Below are 17,764 nucleotides of genomic sequence, written 5' to 3' on the forward strand. Positions count from 1 at the left end.
TGATGAGGTCAGTGAAAGGTCCCAGTGATGCTGATCCATTTGTGTGAAGAGACATTCCCTGTTTTGACCTTGAACAAGAATCACTTGAGGTCCAGACTAACTGATCCCCACCTACATGACAGTACTCTCAAATCACACCTGTGTGTGCACTGCAACCCAGATATTAGTATGATCTAAACTACCTTAGTCATATGAAATTCATAAACTTTAATTCCTGAGTGTTTTTAAACCTTTGAATTTGTGACAGAAAGAGACAGTGAGTCACTGCAGTCAGAATACTGCTCAACCAAACCATGGTTGTAACAATGCCTGGACTTCCAGCATGCCATGTGTTGAACTTCGGAATGAGATTAGCCAAGAATTGCTGGTGTGCCAGTAGATGTGACACAAAGGATTGCTCTCTGATCGTCTACTCCGCTACTCATTGCACATCCAGCTTTAACACTGTATGTTTTGAACTTGATTGTTAACAGCTAATATTTTATTACTCATCACAGTCCACTGTCAAAGCCATAGTTAAGGTAGAGATATTTCTCACCTTCATGAACTTGTAAGGATTTTAGTGAAAGGTTCACTTGTTCTGTGGAGACCTGTTCACACGCGAGTGGCCTACTATAGGCTACACTTCCATTTGAATATAAGGCTATTGTCCTTTCATTGAAAATAATGTGTTTGACTTTGTTATAGTTAAAGAGTATGTCAGAAGACACAGCTACCCTGAGGCATTTTCACATTACTGAATTTGCCACCCTTTGAAAAAAGTTTGGACACATCATGACATAAATCACAAGCTTTTCTGGACACACTTAGTAAGTAAGTAAGTAAGCACTCAATTCTAACCTTAAGTAAGACTGTGACTTGAAGCAGAAAATGGAAAATCAAAATACACAAAAGCCTGAAATAACAGAGAACACATATCCATTGAGTTTGTTCTTAGAAAATCTTTCTGTATTTACAAGTTTGAACAGACAAGCAGATACAGACAAAGAGTGCTTATATACAGAGCAGCACAGGATGTTAAAATGAGTGCTAAAACAATACGGTATTTACAGATGGACTACAGCGGAAAATATAGACTACGAACAAGTTTTATCACAAAACTTCTGGTACTCTACACAGTATCACAAATTCCATGAACTGTACAGTTAAAAACCAAAAAATGGTAAATCTACATGAAATCCAATGTTTCTCCAATTGAGAGGCACTGAATTATATATATTTACATTATATACATATATCATAGTGTATAAGCATATATGTTTTATACATATATAGCTACCTGTGGTGCAAAAGCAGCAAAAGAAATTAGAATGTATGGAATTCAGTACTACAAAATAAACGGTCTGTGCTAAATGGGATGACTGACAGAATAATGTTACACCATACATAACTAATATACTGGCAAAAGAAAAATTGAGCAAAGGTAAATAATGTTGCTCAAACTCCTAATGGTCTGAAGTGAAAAGAAGGTTACTGTCAGTCATTCAAAAACAGAAGAGATTGTCAATAATACTTCAAGTTCATGCAAAGATATAAAATGAAAAAATAAACTTTTCCCTGTTGACCAACCAGCTGTGCAGCTTTCCCTTCATTGTGACTCAGAAGGTGCAAAACAAAAGGAGGGAGGGCAGGACTTCCTGCGTGGGTTACGGAACAGAGTTGGAGTGCAGTACGGGCACTTGGTGGGGAGGGACAGTCTCGGTGTCAGCCTCATCCTGGCTGGAAGGGCTGCTCACTGTGGCAGTGCTGGGCAGTGGTGGTGTGGAGGTGGAGTTGGGGGTGGTGTTGGTAGTGGTGCTTGCTGCATTGCTGCTGGTGGTGGTACTAGCACAACTGGTGGCGGATGTGGCGGTCGGCTCCTCTTTGGGCTGCTTACCAGCAAACTCTGTGATGCTGAAGACAAACTGAAGGCAGCCCAATTTAATATAGCTGCCATGGTGGAGCAGAGCTGTGCCCTCCCACCCTGCCCCACTGCCTCCGATCAGGCTGGAACTGCTTGCCTTACAGGTGCACAACAGCTCGGTGCTGCCGTGAGGCTGGCTGCTCATCACTCCACCAACTGGCAACAAACCCACCACAGAGCTGGGACTCTCACCCTCCTCGCGCTTCTTACTGCGACCTGCAGAGTATATAGGGAAACATTTGGAAACAGGTACCCATAAGACAGTAACATGTGAACATTATCAATGCAATTTAGGGAGGAAGGAGGAAAGAATAGTAGTAAAAGTTGTGTGTCAAAAATGAAGAAAAAATACAGCATACACATTTTTTATGCCATTGGAGGCAACAGACATCATGGGGTAACTAAGTGTGATGTTCGTGTCATGTTCAAGTCTGGCTCATTTTGAAAAATTTGATTAAAATGACTTTTGAAGAGCTGTTAAAAATGGAGAAACATGCAGACAGTGCTATTTGATACATAACTCATTTGGTAGAAGAATTAAGCATTATTTTTTACTAACTTTAATGTGTGCTAGCCTTTAAAAGTGTGTTAGCCTTATCACCATCAGCCATGTTGGCTGCTGCTTGCTGATTCAACTTCCTCAGCTCCACTAAGGCTTCCTTCCTCATTTTTTTCTTTTTTTAAGTCCATCATAATAGCGATCAACTAAAATTACAGAACTGTGTGTAATGTTACAGGTGCCACCAAAAACAAACAAGCAAAATAACCTGTGGATTTTTACAATGCAACTCCACATGTGGAGGCAGGGTGAGATGAGGAAGAATGAGATGTACTCACGAATGATGCCTTGCACTTTGGCCACCAGGCCACTGGGTAGAGATGGTGAGACCTTCTCAGAGAAGTCACATGAGTAGAGGACGTTGTCCACCGTGGTGCCGTGCTCACTGTAGTTGAGCAGCTCATAATGCTTGGTATTCTAAAAGTGACACACACACAAAGCATTTATACTATGTCCAACAACTCGTTACACCATGGGCTTAATTGGCAGAGGTGGTGAAGCAAAAAGCCCATACCTCATCGTAGAAAATACAGGCATGTTTCCCCGATATATAGTTGCAATAACCATAGTTTGTAAGGCACACATCCATGTCAGCTCCTGTCAGCAGAAAAAAAATTACAAGAAGTTATTTTTCATACAATGCTACACCATCACAGATATCAACTACATAGCTGCAAATTTTAGGTTGATGTTGGTCTAAATGCCATTTAAAAACAACATCACTGAACATTTGTAAAAGTTGCAAGTTTGCAAGTTAGTGGTGCGGCCATTTTGAGACATGACATTCTAAGCTGTTAACGCACAAGCAGCATTTGCTGATGTGAACCATGCCCCACAAAAAAAAAAAAAGAGATCTCAGAAGACTTATGATCAACAAGTTGATTTGCATAAAACTGGAAAGGGTTACAAAAGTTTGAATATTTACTAGCCCACAGTTAGACAATCTATCTATGAGTGAAATTTAGTACTGTGCTATTGTCCCTGAAGCTTAGTAGAAGGTGGGTGACGCAGCAGGACAATGACCCTAAATATCCGGCCCTTTGGAGTGGCCCGGTCAAAGCTCAGACCTTAACCCTGTGGAATGACCTCAAGAGAGCCATTCACAGCAAATATCATAACAATATAGCTGAGCCACAGCAGTTCAGCAAAGAACGGTCATAAATTCCTCCTGAACATTGTGTAGATTTGATATGTTGCTACACAGAATATGTTGCTTGTTTGAGGTTATTTCTGCCAAATGCATAAGGGTTCAAACTTTGTTCCTGTCTACAGTTGTGTCTTAGATGAAGATCAGATCACATTTTTATGACCAATTAATGCAAACAACTAGGTAATTCCAAAAGGTTTGCATACTTTTTTCTTGCAATGGTATGTACCTCTGCCTTTTTTTACTCTTCTGTAATCTTTTCTTTTTTATTGTGAAGTTACTGTCTAGTTTTACCTCCTCTCTGGTTGAATGAAGACACATAAAATGTGCATGGTGTCATAAGTACGGGGACACACGCCAAAAAATGATGACAATGTTTGGCTTAAAATAAGAAACTGATCAAATAAATAGAGTATAAAACTGATAAAGTATTTGAGGCCAGATTTCACAATTCGAGTTTTCTATAGTTGCTGCTACAGACACATTTCAGTTGGTATTATAAAAGTATCTAAATTGATTGACTGATCGAATGATTTGAATTCTAATGATATTCAACCCTAGTCAACATGCTAGTACCAGGCATTGTACATATGTATTAGTAAAACTATTTACAATATCTCATCTACAGAAGCACATTAATGTTGAAGTCACTATGATATAGTCTGCACAGCATCTTACCAGATCCTATGTATAACGTCCTATAACACATGCTGACAGCTCCTCCTTTTCCTGTCAGTGGGTAGAAGACAGCCCGGGCCTGCACCTTCTTCTGACCTGATGAGAGGACATTCAGGTTTGAAATGTTTGAAATGCTTTCAGAAAACACTTTATTGTTAAAACCTTATAAATCATTTTGAAATTAAATATGGAAAACATGTTGAATAGCAGTCAGAGGTAAGTTAGTGTCTTACTATCAAGGTGGGGTGATGGAGTTTTTGGGGCATTGCTGGTTGCTGGGGGAAGCAGAGTGCTAGGTGCTTTAGGGGGGAAAAGCTGCTGGATCCTCTGCCAGGCCAAGAGCTTGATCATTTCTGCATCCAGTTTGTCCAGCTCGATCCCTACACATACATATATGCACGCACGCACACGCACACACACACACACACACACACACACACAGGATCATTTGAAATATACCATTTGTTTGCTTAATTACAGACATGACATTTCTGCAATACCACAATGGTTCAGTATTGCCAGATCTCACTGCTGAGTTTACACATCTACCTCCATCATCATCCTTTCCATCTTTCATACAGCTGGACAGGTTAGCGATGGAGTCCATTAGTCCAGGTCCAGCCTTTATATCTGTAGAGGACAAACATGCAGGGACGACATGTAATCACTGAACTGAGACTGACCTGGGGGTTTGTTCACTGACATTTCAGTGGATGGGAATTATATTCATTTCTGTACAATAACCTCTTCTAAACTATGTCTTTAACTATTTAAATGTGTTTTTCATCTTTCCATCTCATCTCACCTTGAAACAAATGGTAGTATGGCTGCCAGTGTATCTCAGTGACAGTGTAAAGTGGAAATGTCTGAACACTAACAAGCTGCAAAAATGACCACACACTTGCTTTAACACCGTTCCAATATATGTGTACCATATGTGTGTGTGTGTGTGTGTGTGTGTGTGTGTGTGTGTGTTTAATGGCGTGCCTTTTGCAACAATGAATCACTTTCTGCATCATTTAGTTGTGAAATTTATAATCACTTGCTTTCCATGTTTTAACTAGGCAGATGAAACATAGCAACGGTTCTGTGTGCCCACACAAAAGATTACTTACCTCTACAAAATGTCATACAATTAAATAGCACAATAATAAGCACAAATAACAAATAAGTCTTAGATTTATTCAAAGCAGAAATCAGGCAGGAATGAGGTGAAAGACTCATTCTTAAATTGTTGTTCTTCACTGTATGCCTGTTGTCAATATATTTCTTCCAGAAGAGAACTGCATGCTTAACTTTATGCAGCTTTAACTACTGGCAATGATGGTATGATCACTTTCCAAATAGCTGCTATGAAATTATTCAAAACTACCACTCAACATGACAGAATATCAAATAAAAGGGACCTTGTAATATATTTTGCAGACCAAATGATGAAAAAAGCGGCATGAGTAGTCATATACAGACTGCTATGTTGTTTAAGGGTTTGTGAAATCCCTAGAGAAGCTAAGATGGACCTGAATAAATAATCAGAGGAGAGAGGTTTATTGCTTCATGCATATGTACCTTGAGTAGGTGATGATGATCTCAGCTTGGTTGAGTCATGTTCCTGATTGCCTTTAGGTGGTGTGTCTGAGCGGGCACTGCTGGTGATGGAGTAGGAGGGTTTTTCATTGCTGCTCATACACGCCTCCTGGAGCACCGTCTGGTTCCTGTGGTTTTGCTGGCTGCTATGGGGCCATATCGTCAGGGCAGTAGGGCAGTTTTTCTGAGCACAGACCTCTGTAGTGCTTTCAGGCTCCTTTTTAACCGTTTTTGCACCTATGTGGTTCACCAGACCAGAGGTAGGAGCTGAATCTGGGGGTGTTGTACTAGGCTTCACTCTGCACTGCAGGTCAGCCTGCCTGCAGGTGTCTGAGGAACTGTTACAGTCTACAGGTCCATTGGCTTTGGGAGGCTGACACTCCTCTGCCAGAGGTCCATTGGGTTTCCTACAGTTCTGACATGGTGTCATGCTGCATTGACAAACAGCTGGGGTGTCCCTTAAAAGAGAGGCCCCCTGGGGGTCAGCAGGTGTACTGCAGGGTTTAGAGCAGAGGTCAGGGGAAGAAGTCCTTCCTGAAGAGGCCTGAGTTTTCATGCCCTCTGATGTTGCACAAGATTTAGTACTGGTTTTCTGCTCAGACTCTGATTCTGTTGGCAATGTTACTGATGACGGGGTGGATGCTGTGGGTGAAGCATTCTGCTTGATGGATATGTGTCGCATGATGCTGCACTGGAGGGCAATGACATCCTGAAGCCACTGTTCAACACAGCAGAACCACATTTTATTACAAAAGAAGCAACCATCAATCCCTCACAGAAGCTTGTCCTATCTAATGAAGCATTTATTCCACATTAAGAATCAAAATGGCATTTTTTTTCTATTTAAAATTAAATGTACAAAACTGTGCAAAAAAGTGAGGGGGTCTGAATACTTTTTGAAGCCACTGTGCAGGACTGTTCTCTCAGGAAAAAAGCAAAGAATGCCTCTACCTGCATGGCCATCAAACACATTCTGTATCAATTATGACACAGTACTAGTAGTGATAAAAATAGAAGCAAAACAAGAGTTAGCACTAGTGCTGCTTTCCAACCCTGGAGGCAAGTAAAGGAAAGTTTGATGCAAAACTTACATAGCACCTTTAAGTTCTTAATGTGGCAGAGCAGACCCATGAATGGCGTTTACTGCCACTGCAGAGAAATAAATCTTGCTCATACACAATATTGTTTTTCAGGCTAATGCTTGTGTAGCTGGCAGCTATGTATGCAAACAGGGGTCTTAGTTAATCTACTAAAACAGTTGTGGGATCAACATACAAGACTTACCTCTGTGTCTTGCCTATTCTGTCATGGTAATAAGACAGGGCCAGAAAATTAAACTAAACTGAACTTTCAAATCCACACAGAAGATATAAGCTAACTTTAAAACCTTTTTCTAAACACACATTATGCACTGTGTGCAACTCAAGTTCTTCTGCCTACCTCCTGCTGTTCGGCCTCTGTGGTGAGGTGCTTTGACGGCTGATGTTCAGGAACACCACTACAAACCAGCTCCACCTGGTGCACTCCTGCAGGAAGCAGCATGGGAGGAGGATTCTGGTAGTGGGACTTAATGGCATCTGGAACCTGAGAACAAACAGTAATTGTTAGAAATAACTGAATTGCTTTACTTTCAGAACATTTTCTTATGTATCTGAATAATTATTTCACATATTGACTGCGTTTGGGTACTCGGCCAACGTGTACATTCTTGTTCAAATGTAATTTCACATGATGTTGAACAATTAAGATTTGTGTCAATGGAATTATTCCAGAGTTATTGCATTATTCTAGTATTTAGCAAGAGGAAATCTTAATAAGTTTAATGCATAAGAATACATTTTTGTAATTTGTGAACCAATTTATCATTGTGAAATATACAAATTTCAGTTACTGCATAAACTAACTTCCCCTCACTCTATCTGTGCACCATTAGGACACCCCTTACAAGTCTAACCCACACACTTGCCCATTGAAGAGTACTGGATTTGGGATACAATATGTTGCCATTAGGCTGTCTATATTTGCACAATGAGGAAGCCAGTCTACCTTGATGGTCTTCTTGTTGTGCTGGAGGGTGGTGCGTCGGTTGGGTGCGTTCCGACGATGGACTCTACGCAGAAAGTCCAACTTGACAGCATGCTGTGACATCCTGTCCTGGAACTGGTCGAAGAGCTGACAGCGGCTGGACAGACTCAGGCTCTTCTGATTCAGCTGGACACCAGACAAACATTTGAAATGAAATACTAATTATTCTGTTGTAGACCAAACAAACTAACTAAAAAGAAAGAAATCCTGCAAGGAAAAAAGTTTGTTTATTTCTGAGCCAAGACCATGTTTCTTACCACTAAGTGCTCAACATGGTTTGGACACATCCATTTTCCAGCAGGTAAAGCTGTGAGTGGGGGGTCCAGACAGTCCATGTGGAACAGAAGGGGACAATAATCACATTGGATCAGTGGAGCCAACCTGCAACTCCTGTGCAGGGAGAGAAAATGCAAGGACATCAGTTAAAGATATGAAACACTTCAGGCCTGTGTGTACATCTGTGTATGCACTGTAACTGATACTACTGACCTGTTGCATGAAAAGCAGACTTTGACTGGTAGAGGGACCAGACCATTAGGATCCAGTTCATGCTGAGGCCTTCGGAATGGCTTCCCTAGTAGCTCTTCTTTTTTCCTCCGTTTACTGCTGCCTAGAATTCCAAATGATAGGAAAATTTGACAACCCAAACCAGATATCCTTTTAACAATAGTTAGGGCCCAAGCACCGAAGGTGCAAGGAATCTATTGTTTTTGTAGAGATTATTATTATTATCATTGTTATTATTATTATTATTCCACTAACTAAATCACATTTTGAGGGCTTTAGGATGCTCAAAAACTCACCAAAATTGGCACACCTCAGACCTGGTGAAAATTACATTATTTTTTAGTGACTGGGCTCAGGCGTGGACAGCGGGCTCTATGGCGCCCCCAAACGGAGGCCATTGTGGAAAGAAGGTCCTTGGATTTTCATGAAATTTGATGAGGTAAGGCTCTCATCATTGTGGACGTACACATTTTTTGGGAGAATTTTTCATTGAACAGGAAGTCAGCAATTGAGGATTTTCTGCATCAATTTTCATTGTTCAGGCCTTTATAGGGCTGGGGAATAAAACTATACTGATATACATTGCGATATAACTTTTCCTTGATAGACTATGAGACGTGGTCGATAACAACGTCGATAGAACTATTTCCACCTGTGTTTTGACAGACAGTATGAAAAGCCAATGATGACGAGAATAGCACCTCGCTGAACCAATCATGTGGCTGGAATAGAGTTTGAAGCACATCTGGTTAGGTTGATGCACACAGCACAGAGCGCAGGAGTAAACACACATGCTAATGTTTTAGACTGACAGGTACAGAGAGCCGGTATACAGAAGCAACTGATAAAAACTCTGTGGGATTTGGGACCTTAACCTTAACCTTTAAGAGTTCATTCTACAATTTGCTCTCGTTATCTCTTCTTTCTCTCTCTCCCTTCTGGCTCAACTGGGTATTTTGCAAAAGGTGAGCCACTGCTCTAAAATATATATAGTGGATACACTGCAGACATGAAGTTGGCGTCTTGGTCATAGCTCAGTTATTTCAGCTGCCTTTAACTCATCATATCACCTGTAGTTTCAGCTTTAGCTGTGTCTGCTCTTGTGACCAGCATACACCTCTCACTTGACACCGGAGCGGAGAGAATCTGTCCTCAGTTTCCATCAAGTATCTAACTCCACAGTTAGTTTTATGGTTTGGTCATTTTAAGACAAGATGTGGTTGTAAAGTTTACAGTCTGTCGCTCTGTTGCTCCTGCAGTGCTCTGTGTGTGAACTGTGAGGCAGCTAAAACTCATCCACTGACTCTGTGAGTTTAATCAGGATGTTCTCGACTGATGCATCAGATAGTCGATATTTAGGGGGCAGCCCTAAAATTGACCTTATGGTGTCTTCACACACACGAGTAAAAAGGAAACTTTAAGTTCGACATAAATAGTGATTTGCTTTCTATCATAATATATATTGCTATCAACCAACATGAAAAATCATATCTTGATATGATTTTTTTCCCATATAGCCCAGCCCTAGGCCTTTAGGATGCACAGAATCTGTCAAACATTCTTTTGATATCACAATTGGCCATGGGCATGATATAGCAGCTCTCTAGCACCCTTCAATTACTTTTAGCATTTTTCAGATGGTAGTCATGCTTGGATGCTCACGAAACTTGGCCTGTATGTCATAAGTCATGGAACCTGATATCTGCTGTGGGTCTTGGGTGTGGAAAATGGCTTAAGGGTGCCCCCTAGAATTTTTCAATGAAGCAGCCCCACAGTAAGTGATATTTAACTAAGTTGTTCTGTGCCCAACAGTCATGCAATTTCAGAACTACATTGTATGACTTGCAGGACAAAGATCCATTTCACCTTAAGTCAGAGACATTTATCGCAGTTAAAACCAGCCAAGAGGGGAAAAGGACAGAGGAATAAGCTGCTCTTAGGCTCTATCTGTGCAGGTGAAAGAAATATCCAACTGAGGGGCACAGTATGTGAATTTAACTCATTCGGTCTGTGTCCAAGTGTCATGCAATTGCAAAACGACATCGTACAACTTGAACCCAAGGCTGCCAGTCCCCCAACGGGCGCCGGGTGTGAGGGCCCGTCAGGGCAAATAAAATAAATCAAATCATTTATAGTGATGCCAGCAAAAAGGGCAGTCAAATAAACTCAGGAAAAGCGATATTCACAGATTCTGCTGACCTGATTTTCTCAGGCAGCTTGTTCTATAGGTTTGGGGCTCTAACTTAGATTTGCAATTATGTATCAAAACTCTTACTTGCTTGACACATTCAGGTGCTGTTCTTTGTTTCCACATCTTCTTTCCATAACTTCCATTATTTATTTCTAGTTAGGGTCACAATTAATCACCTATTATATGTCATCAATATAATGCTCAAAATCTCATCTATGTTTAGTATGTACACAATAGTAGTATATAGAAATCAGCCAAAAAAGGACTGCAGAAGACCTACATTGTGAATACCCATTTTTTTCCACACCCTATTTTGTAATTTGAGGAGCCTTTTACTTCACCTTAACACTTGAACTGATCAAAATAAACACACTTTTATTTCACTATGAAAGCTAAGGTACTCATAATGGCTGACCTGGCAGTGCAGTGGTGCAGGTGAGCTCGCTGGGCAGCTGGAACTGTGTAGGGTTTCTCTCCATAGCAGCTGCTATTAGCAGCTGAAAGGGCCTCTTGAGAAGGCGTGGTGTTGGAGCAGACAATGTAGCACAGTCAAGCTCTGTGCCCTGAACTTCATCCTCAGGTTCAGCTGCTTCCTCCTCTCCATCATTCTGCTCCTCAGACGGGGTTGGGGTGGATGAAGTGTTGGAGGTGGGTGTCCCAGGCCGGCTGCTAGGTCTACTGCTTGTCCTGCGATCCAAAAGGCGTACCTGGGCCACTCGTAAACCTGGTCCCGCTGCTCCAGCCCCTGGAGGCAGGCCATCGAGCCGCAGTGGGCCAGCATTAATCTCAAGCTCCACGGCTGGGGATGCAGAGCGCTTGGACGAGGACCTCTCTGGTAGGCCGTTGGTTTGTTCTGATTTCTGCTCCCGCTTCTGGCGAAAGCATCCAAAGACAAAGACACTGATTTATTTGTATATACAGCGTACAGATATTTTACAGTATTTCGACAACAGCATGACAGTAACATTGACATAGAATTGGGGAGGTAATTGAAAAGACCTGCCTCTCACCTTTTTCCGTACATTGCAGCGATGACACATCCATTCCCCTGGGGGAAGCATTTCTTCACTTAGTGGTGGGTTACTGTGGTAAGAAAATACAAAACTAAGTGACCAGGTTGATCATTAATGGAAGAAATGTAATAAACATAATAATTTTATATCTGTCTATGCAGTCATGATGTTTCACAATTACATTATCATTTTTTAATTTAAAAAGTTTTTTTTTAATTTTTATTTAACATGTTTTTATATAGAAGAACATTAAATTATTTTCTTATTAGCTACAATAAGAAAATAAAGTCTATCACTTAGACTAGTTATCCAATGTTCAAGTGACAGCATTTATTGATTTGAAATTAATAAATGCTGTCAAGTAAATATTGAACACTAATATAAAACTACTATATTTTTAACACTATAATCATTTAAAAAAACTGTTACCACTCAACTAGTAAACACACTCAGCCTCTACCTACTAGACTGATCATTACATAACAATAAACAGACAATGTCTAAAGTAATTACATTTCCCATGTATTTCATTTGAATTACAATGCTACAAACAACTGAGATCTTACAAAAAAATAGAAAACCCACACAAAATATCCACACCAATGGAGAACAGTATATAGTATAGTATATGGTTTGCCCATTGAAGAAATCTATGATGTAGAGAATTATGGTATGGATAATATCCATAAAACATGATTTTAAATATTCTAACCGAGTACATATAACAGCAATAATCATACAGTAACCAGCTGAATGACCAAAGTAAATTTCACGAAAACTGTAAAACATGCTCAGACAAAGGAAAAATAAATGCAGCCATAGTAAAAGTTGTCTCTGTTGACATAATAACACATAAAAGCAGCATTAGAGATGGTGTTAAAGGCATAAGAACAGTACATCAAGGAGGGTAATGTTATGATTACTACATAATTAGCAGGACACATCTAAAGCCAGGACAAATCTACAGCATAAAATCTCCTATTCACAAGCAAAGATTATCAAAAGTTGACTTCTGTAATAGTGCCTTTAAGAGAATACACATTGATGCAGCAACTTTCTTCACAATATGCAGGGATATGAAATAACTCAAAACTGTAGATGAAGCCACAGATGAATTCACAGGCCAGACCATATATAGATAAAACGTGTCTAGTCGTTTCCAAGTGACAGTCTGAACTCAATCCGACCAAATGCCAAAGTTAAAATAATCATGAGAGCAGATGTTAAACGGAGAAGCATGCAAAGCGCACCGGGGAAGTGCTACAAAGGGACGACCTCTGCGATATATCAGCAACAAACGCCGCCATGCCCTTACTCCATTTCAGAGAAATGACAAAACATTTCGTCCGTGTTTTTGTGAACGCTCTTTCCTAAAGCTTAAATTTAAAGGTTGGCAAAATGGCGGTGGAACAGAAAAAGAGCAGGGAGGTCGCCATATTGTAAACAGAGGCAGTCTCGACTCCATTTTTAGCCGCAATGGCTCCACTGGCTGCAGCCACAACAGGAGGGGAGGACCGATTGCATGCTGATTCTAACCACTTTCAGGGCTACATGCACACGTTTCTTTTAGACCCTGTACGTTTTATTAGCATGCTTTTCTTTGACAAAAACAAATCAAATGTCGCTCTTTATAAAGTCTGCAACTACACGGCTTACAATAACGAATGATAGACCATATATCAAATGGCACAAATTCCCCAAAGGGAAAAATAACAGTTAGCTACGGAGTTACTTGCCACTGAAACAGATCAAGCTAGCAGTTGCCCTCCTTGCTCACCAAACTCTATTCAATAGACTTCAAGTTTACTGTGTGTCTTTGGTCATATAAAACATGCCAGAAATGTGATTCGAAGATACGTTTCAAGCTGGGGTTATGTGTGATGGAAATTCAGCATTAACCAATTCCCCGAGCAACGCTATAAACTAAAATTCTACTTTACAAATTGCTTCACAAGACTCACTATCGCCCTCTTCGGTTCAGTTGTATGACAGGTACAGTGTGAATGTGAGGGGAAACACCGATGGCTGACGTTGAAATTTCATTGAAATAACCGCGGATTTGTGAAGCGCACATGAGCTGAACATAATGACTGGTAAAATATCTTTATTTCGTTCAACGCTGCCAGCGCAGGAATTCATTTGCATGCTTACAGTAACATGGCAAATGCCCATTTCTGCAGCACTAAAAACAACAAAGCGTAACGTTATCAGGAGAGCAATCCTGAGCAAGCATGAAGTATTTATGCAAGTAGCTAACGGGACGAAAGTTGCAGTCCGTTTTACACTGAGCATGTATTAAGAGACGCATTACGTGTCTCTGTGCATTCAGCATCTTTTGTTCAAATAACTGTGACTTACCAGCACTGGAGGTGGAATGCTGCAGGGCAGTGGTCACAGCACAGCAAGTCTCCCCCCTCCCGGCAACTATCGCAGGTGTCATGGTTGGTGGCCCTGCCGCTCCTTCGGACGTCTCTTACCAACTTCCGATTCCTCTTCTCTACCTCCTCGGACTTTGGGGGCGCCAGCAATGTTTGGATTTGCTGTAAAAGTCGTTTAGTTGTATGAGATGACTCTTACCCTGTCTGATTGTTTGTTTACAAAGTTAGAAAATATGCAGCTTTCTGCTGGCTGTGCCATTTCATGCTAAGCTTGGGCATAGCGGTAATATTAACTTATGGCCTCCATTACCGACCCCAACTACTGAATTATCGAGCCAAGAAATGCGTCACAAAACGCTACGGTGGGATGATGATGACTACAATTAATATGATAGAAAAGTTAGTAAAACATTATCGATAATGAAATGTTTCACTTAATCACGGCCTTCGAGTAGAACAACCTCACCTCCATTAAGCCCCCAGAGGTATCCAAATCGTACACAATCGTCGGGGTCTCCATTTTGTCCCACATTCATCCAGAAGCAGAAGTTACGAAAGGAATTTGCAATACAGATGCCTACCGGGCACGCAACGATGAGAGTAAATCCCACAGTAAATGTATTTTCCTAATGTTTTTGACCAGCTGATGGCTGGCCAAGCGATGCTATGCTATCGTTAGCTCGCTAAAGGAGCTAACTACGAAGGCAAGACGTTAACCAGTCAAGGTTGTGAAGCTAGTGGGCTCACTAGCTTGGGCTGCTGGCCCGAAAAAGACACAAAAATTTATGATAATTGTGTGATTAGAATACCGACTGCTCAGCACAACTTTTTATGTGCTAGTGCCAAGCCCACATACAGTATTTTGTATTAATAGACTGTTGCTGTTGGCTGCAAAATCCATCTGCGGCCTAGCTGGCCAGCCATGATTCTTGTTTCTGCTCCGGCAATAAGGAGCCTTGTAAATTTGCAAACCCCTCCGCTCCCATTGTCAACAGAAGACGAAGCCAGAAATACAGATGAAAATTCGGCGTGGCACGATCCAATGCACGGTTTCCGATAGCGTTCGCAAAGTATAATCCTCAAAATCGGGTACTTGGAGATGCAAATTTTGTTGGTGTTATTGTTGTGGAAAAAGGCTGTGCATCTACACTGGCTGCTAGCAACATCCTCTACCTATTGGCGCAACCGCGAACAGCCACACGCGCATGCGTATTGGAACGGAAATAGATAATTGCGAGGGTACATTGGAACGAGGTGCGGATTGACAACTTTGCATCCCGCTCCCATTGTGCTAGAATTGCACTGATATCACTGATATCATTTCTATCAGTCTACATATGCTAATAGACATTACTACGGTGTCTACACTGCTGTTACTGAGAGTAATATTAACCGTTACTTGTGTCATTAGCCTTACTGCTAACGAACGTTACCGATACCCTGATAGTCCGCTGTTACTTTTAATACTAAACCAGTAATGCTGACGACTGTAAGCTACTGCTGTTGAATTATTACCTCTGTTACCTGCAGCTCGCACATTTACCATTGAACCTAATATTAACATTTTTCGTATTATTGTTGCTCAGGCACTATACATTACAACAAATAATAGGACGGCATTACAACAAAACTTATCACAACGGTCACTGTAAATACAACTGTAGCTACCACCACAGCTACCGCCATCACTAGGGGTGGTGCTTATATCTTTCACCTTGGATCAGTAAGTAGTTTCATCATATGAACATAGCCTACATATTTGCTAGTGGATATCTTTTATTGACAAACAAACTAAATGAAAATACACAGTTGAACAGAAAAACAGACACACACAATATGTCTGTTAAACAAAATTAAATTCAGAAACATGACAGAATAACACACCAGCTTGAGTTGTGTGCATGTGTAGGGTGCCCATGAGAATGTAAGGTTTTCCATTCTTTGGAATAAAAGAACAGAAAACATAAAGGACTAACACCACAATATGACCACATTGCTGCCAGTCAGGATTTTTGTTCAGAAATCAGACCAAACTGCAACAAGACATTTGTTACAACACAGAATAATCCAGTGACCCGAGGTAAAAGTAAAAATTGAATGCCAGATTGTTTAAAGCGATCCTTCAGCCACATCCCTGCAGATGATGGGTAGCTCTTACCAGCAGAGGGAGGCAATGCTCTATTATAGTATTTATGGGTAGTTGGCCAAATGGACTATCATCACTGAATTTTGCAGTTTGAATACTATGACCTCAGGAAGGTTTGCTAAAGCAAATGTGTACATTAAATCATAAAAATGGTCACATTCAAATATTCTAATGTTGGCTTTAATTAATTTGGATCTTGGTTTGTGTTATTAGCTGTCACAAACCCTCTGTATGTCCAGGTGAGCTGCACTTAGTGTCATAACATTAAAGTGATGAGAGATGGTTTGAGTTTACAAGTGCCCATGCTATCCAATGCTTGTAAGTTTTATGTTAATATGCTGCTGCCAGCATATCAGTTGCCAAATCAGTTAGTCTTGGTTTAATTCCGGTGTGTTGACAGTCCCACAATGTCAACTGGGGACTTTGTGGAAATGAGGATTATGCAGAGAAAACTCAACCAAAATTTAAGGAAGGCCAGGAGGAAAGAGAAAGAGAAATTTGAAAGTCACTGCTTTTTAATGAACACCAAAAAACTCTGGGATTTCTATGAAATTCATGACAAACATGGTCCCAGCTAAAAAGTGTTCCTAATGAGGAGGTGAAGGCCAATGACCTTAAAAGACTTTTATGCAAGGTTTGAAACAGCTGATTTCTTGCAGGAGCATGATGCGACGCTAGATAAATTACCTGCATCTTACTGTCCAAAAAACCTGCCCCAGGAAGGCCTCTGAACCAGATGGCATTCCCAGGTTCCTGCTAAAATCATGCAGTGTCCATCTGGAAAAATGATCATTCCTTTTCCTAAAAAAGCATGCTGTGAGGAAAATAAGAACTATTGACAAGTTCCCTTGACTTCTATTGTTGTGAAATGTTTTGAGAAAATCATTATTAACTTATTGAAGTCAGAGGTCAACAGTTCACCTAGATCCCTACAGCCATGGTACACTTAGAGGATTCTGCTTCTTGTGTATAATATTGTTCAGCCACACCTATTATTTAGGAAGCTGGATGAGCTGAATGTCCTCCCACTAATTATTAGATGGTACCACTCATTCCTGACCAACCATAAACAACAGGTCAGGTTGATGGTCTTTGTGGCATACAACAGCAACATCTACACTTCTTGCAATGAGTCAGAGTTCATGGTGTAAATCAGAAAACCATGGTCATCTTTTATCAGGCAGTCTTTGAGATATATATATATATATATATATATGTATATATATATAGACGTGGCATCACAGACTGGTTCGGTAACCTCTATGGGCAACTGAAGTCAAAAGTAGTCCGGCTCACACAAACTGCATGGAATATCATAAGCATAAGACCGCACCCATCCCAGGTTTACAGAGCCTGCAGCCTCAGATTCCACTGTTTTCAAAAATCCATTGGTGAGGCTGCTCAGAGATGCTGCTGTCTTGGCAGACATATCATGTTTAACAGTAGATGCATGGCAGTTTCTTCATTTCATGACTTAATTGTATAGCTAATTATCATATGGGTATCATGGTGGTGCAATGTTTGGCACTGCCACCTCACAGCAAGAGGGTTCTGGGTTCTAGCCCTGGTTCAC

General features: G+C 40.8%; 1 protein-coding gene across 1 annotated transcript; it reads right to left on the reverse strand.

Annotated features, from left to right (window-relative positions):
- Positions 1 to 921: 921 nt before the first annotated feature.
- phf12b (PHD finger protein 12b) lies at positions 922 to 15,239 on the reverse strand. Its single transcript, XM_018700950.2, has 15 exons — positions 14,512 to 15,239; positions 14,026 to 14,207; positions 11,665 to 11,737; positions 11,070 to 11,526; positions 8,446 to 8,566; positions 8,214 to 8,346; positions 7,918 to 8,082; positions 7,312 to 7,455; positions 5,854 to 6,589; positions 4,837 to 4,917; positions 4,521 to 4,667; positions 4,288 to 4,383; positions 2,977 to 3,059; positions 2,741 to 2,879; positions 922 to 2,119 (listed from the first exon to the last, which is right to left on the reverse strand). Exons 1-15 carry the CDS (start codon positions 14,575 to 14,577, stop codon positions 1,647 to 1,649), a joined length of 3,096 nt encoding a protein of 1,031 aa, XP_018556466.1. The 5' UTR covers positions 14,578 to 15,239; the 3' UTR covers positions 922 to 1,646.
- Between the last annotated feature and the right edge of the window lie 2,525 nt (positions 15,240 to 17,764).

The sequence above is a fragment of the Lates calcarifer genome, linkage group LG21, assembly GCF_001640805.2.
Source record: "Lates calcarifer isolate ASB-BC8 linkage group LG21, TLL_Latcal_v3, whole genome shotgun sequence".
Taxonomy (NCBI): Eukaryota; Metazoa; Chordata; class Actinopteri; family Centropomidae; genus Lates; species Lates calcarifer.

What these genes read in the sequence shown, in the direction of transcription:
- phf12b (XM_018700950.2), bottom strand. Translation starts at nt 14,577, where the DNA reads ATGTGGGACAAAATGGAGACCCCGACGATTGTGTACGATTTGGATACC. An exon ending in GTCTGCTTTTCATGCAACAG is followed by an intron (nt 8,347 to 8,445) that starts GTCAGTAGTATC and finishes CTCCCTGCACAG; the next exon opens with GAGTTGCAGGTTGGCTCCAC. An exon ending in TCCATCACCCCACCTTGATA is followed by an intron (nt 4,384 to 4,520) that starts GTAAGACACTAA and finishes TCCTCTCATCAG; the next exon opens with GTCAGAAGAAGGTGCAGGCC.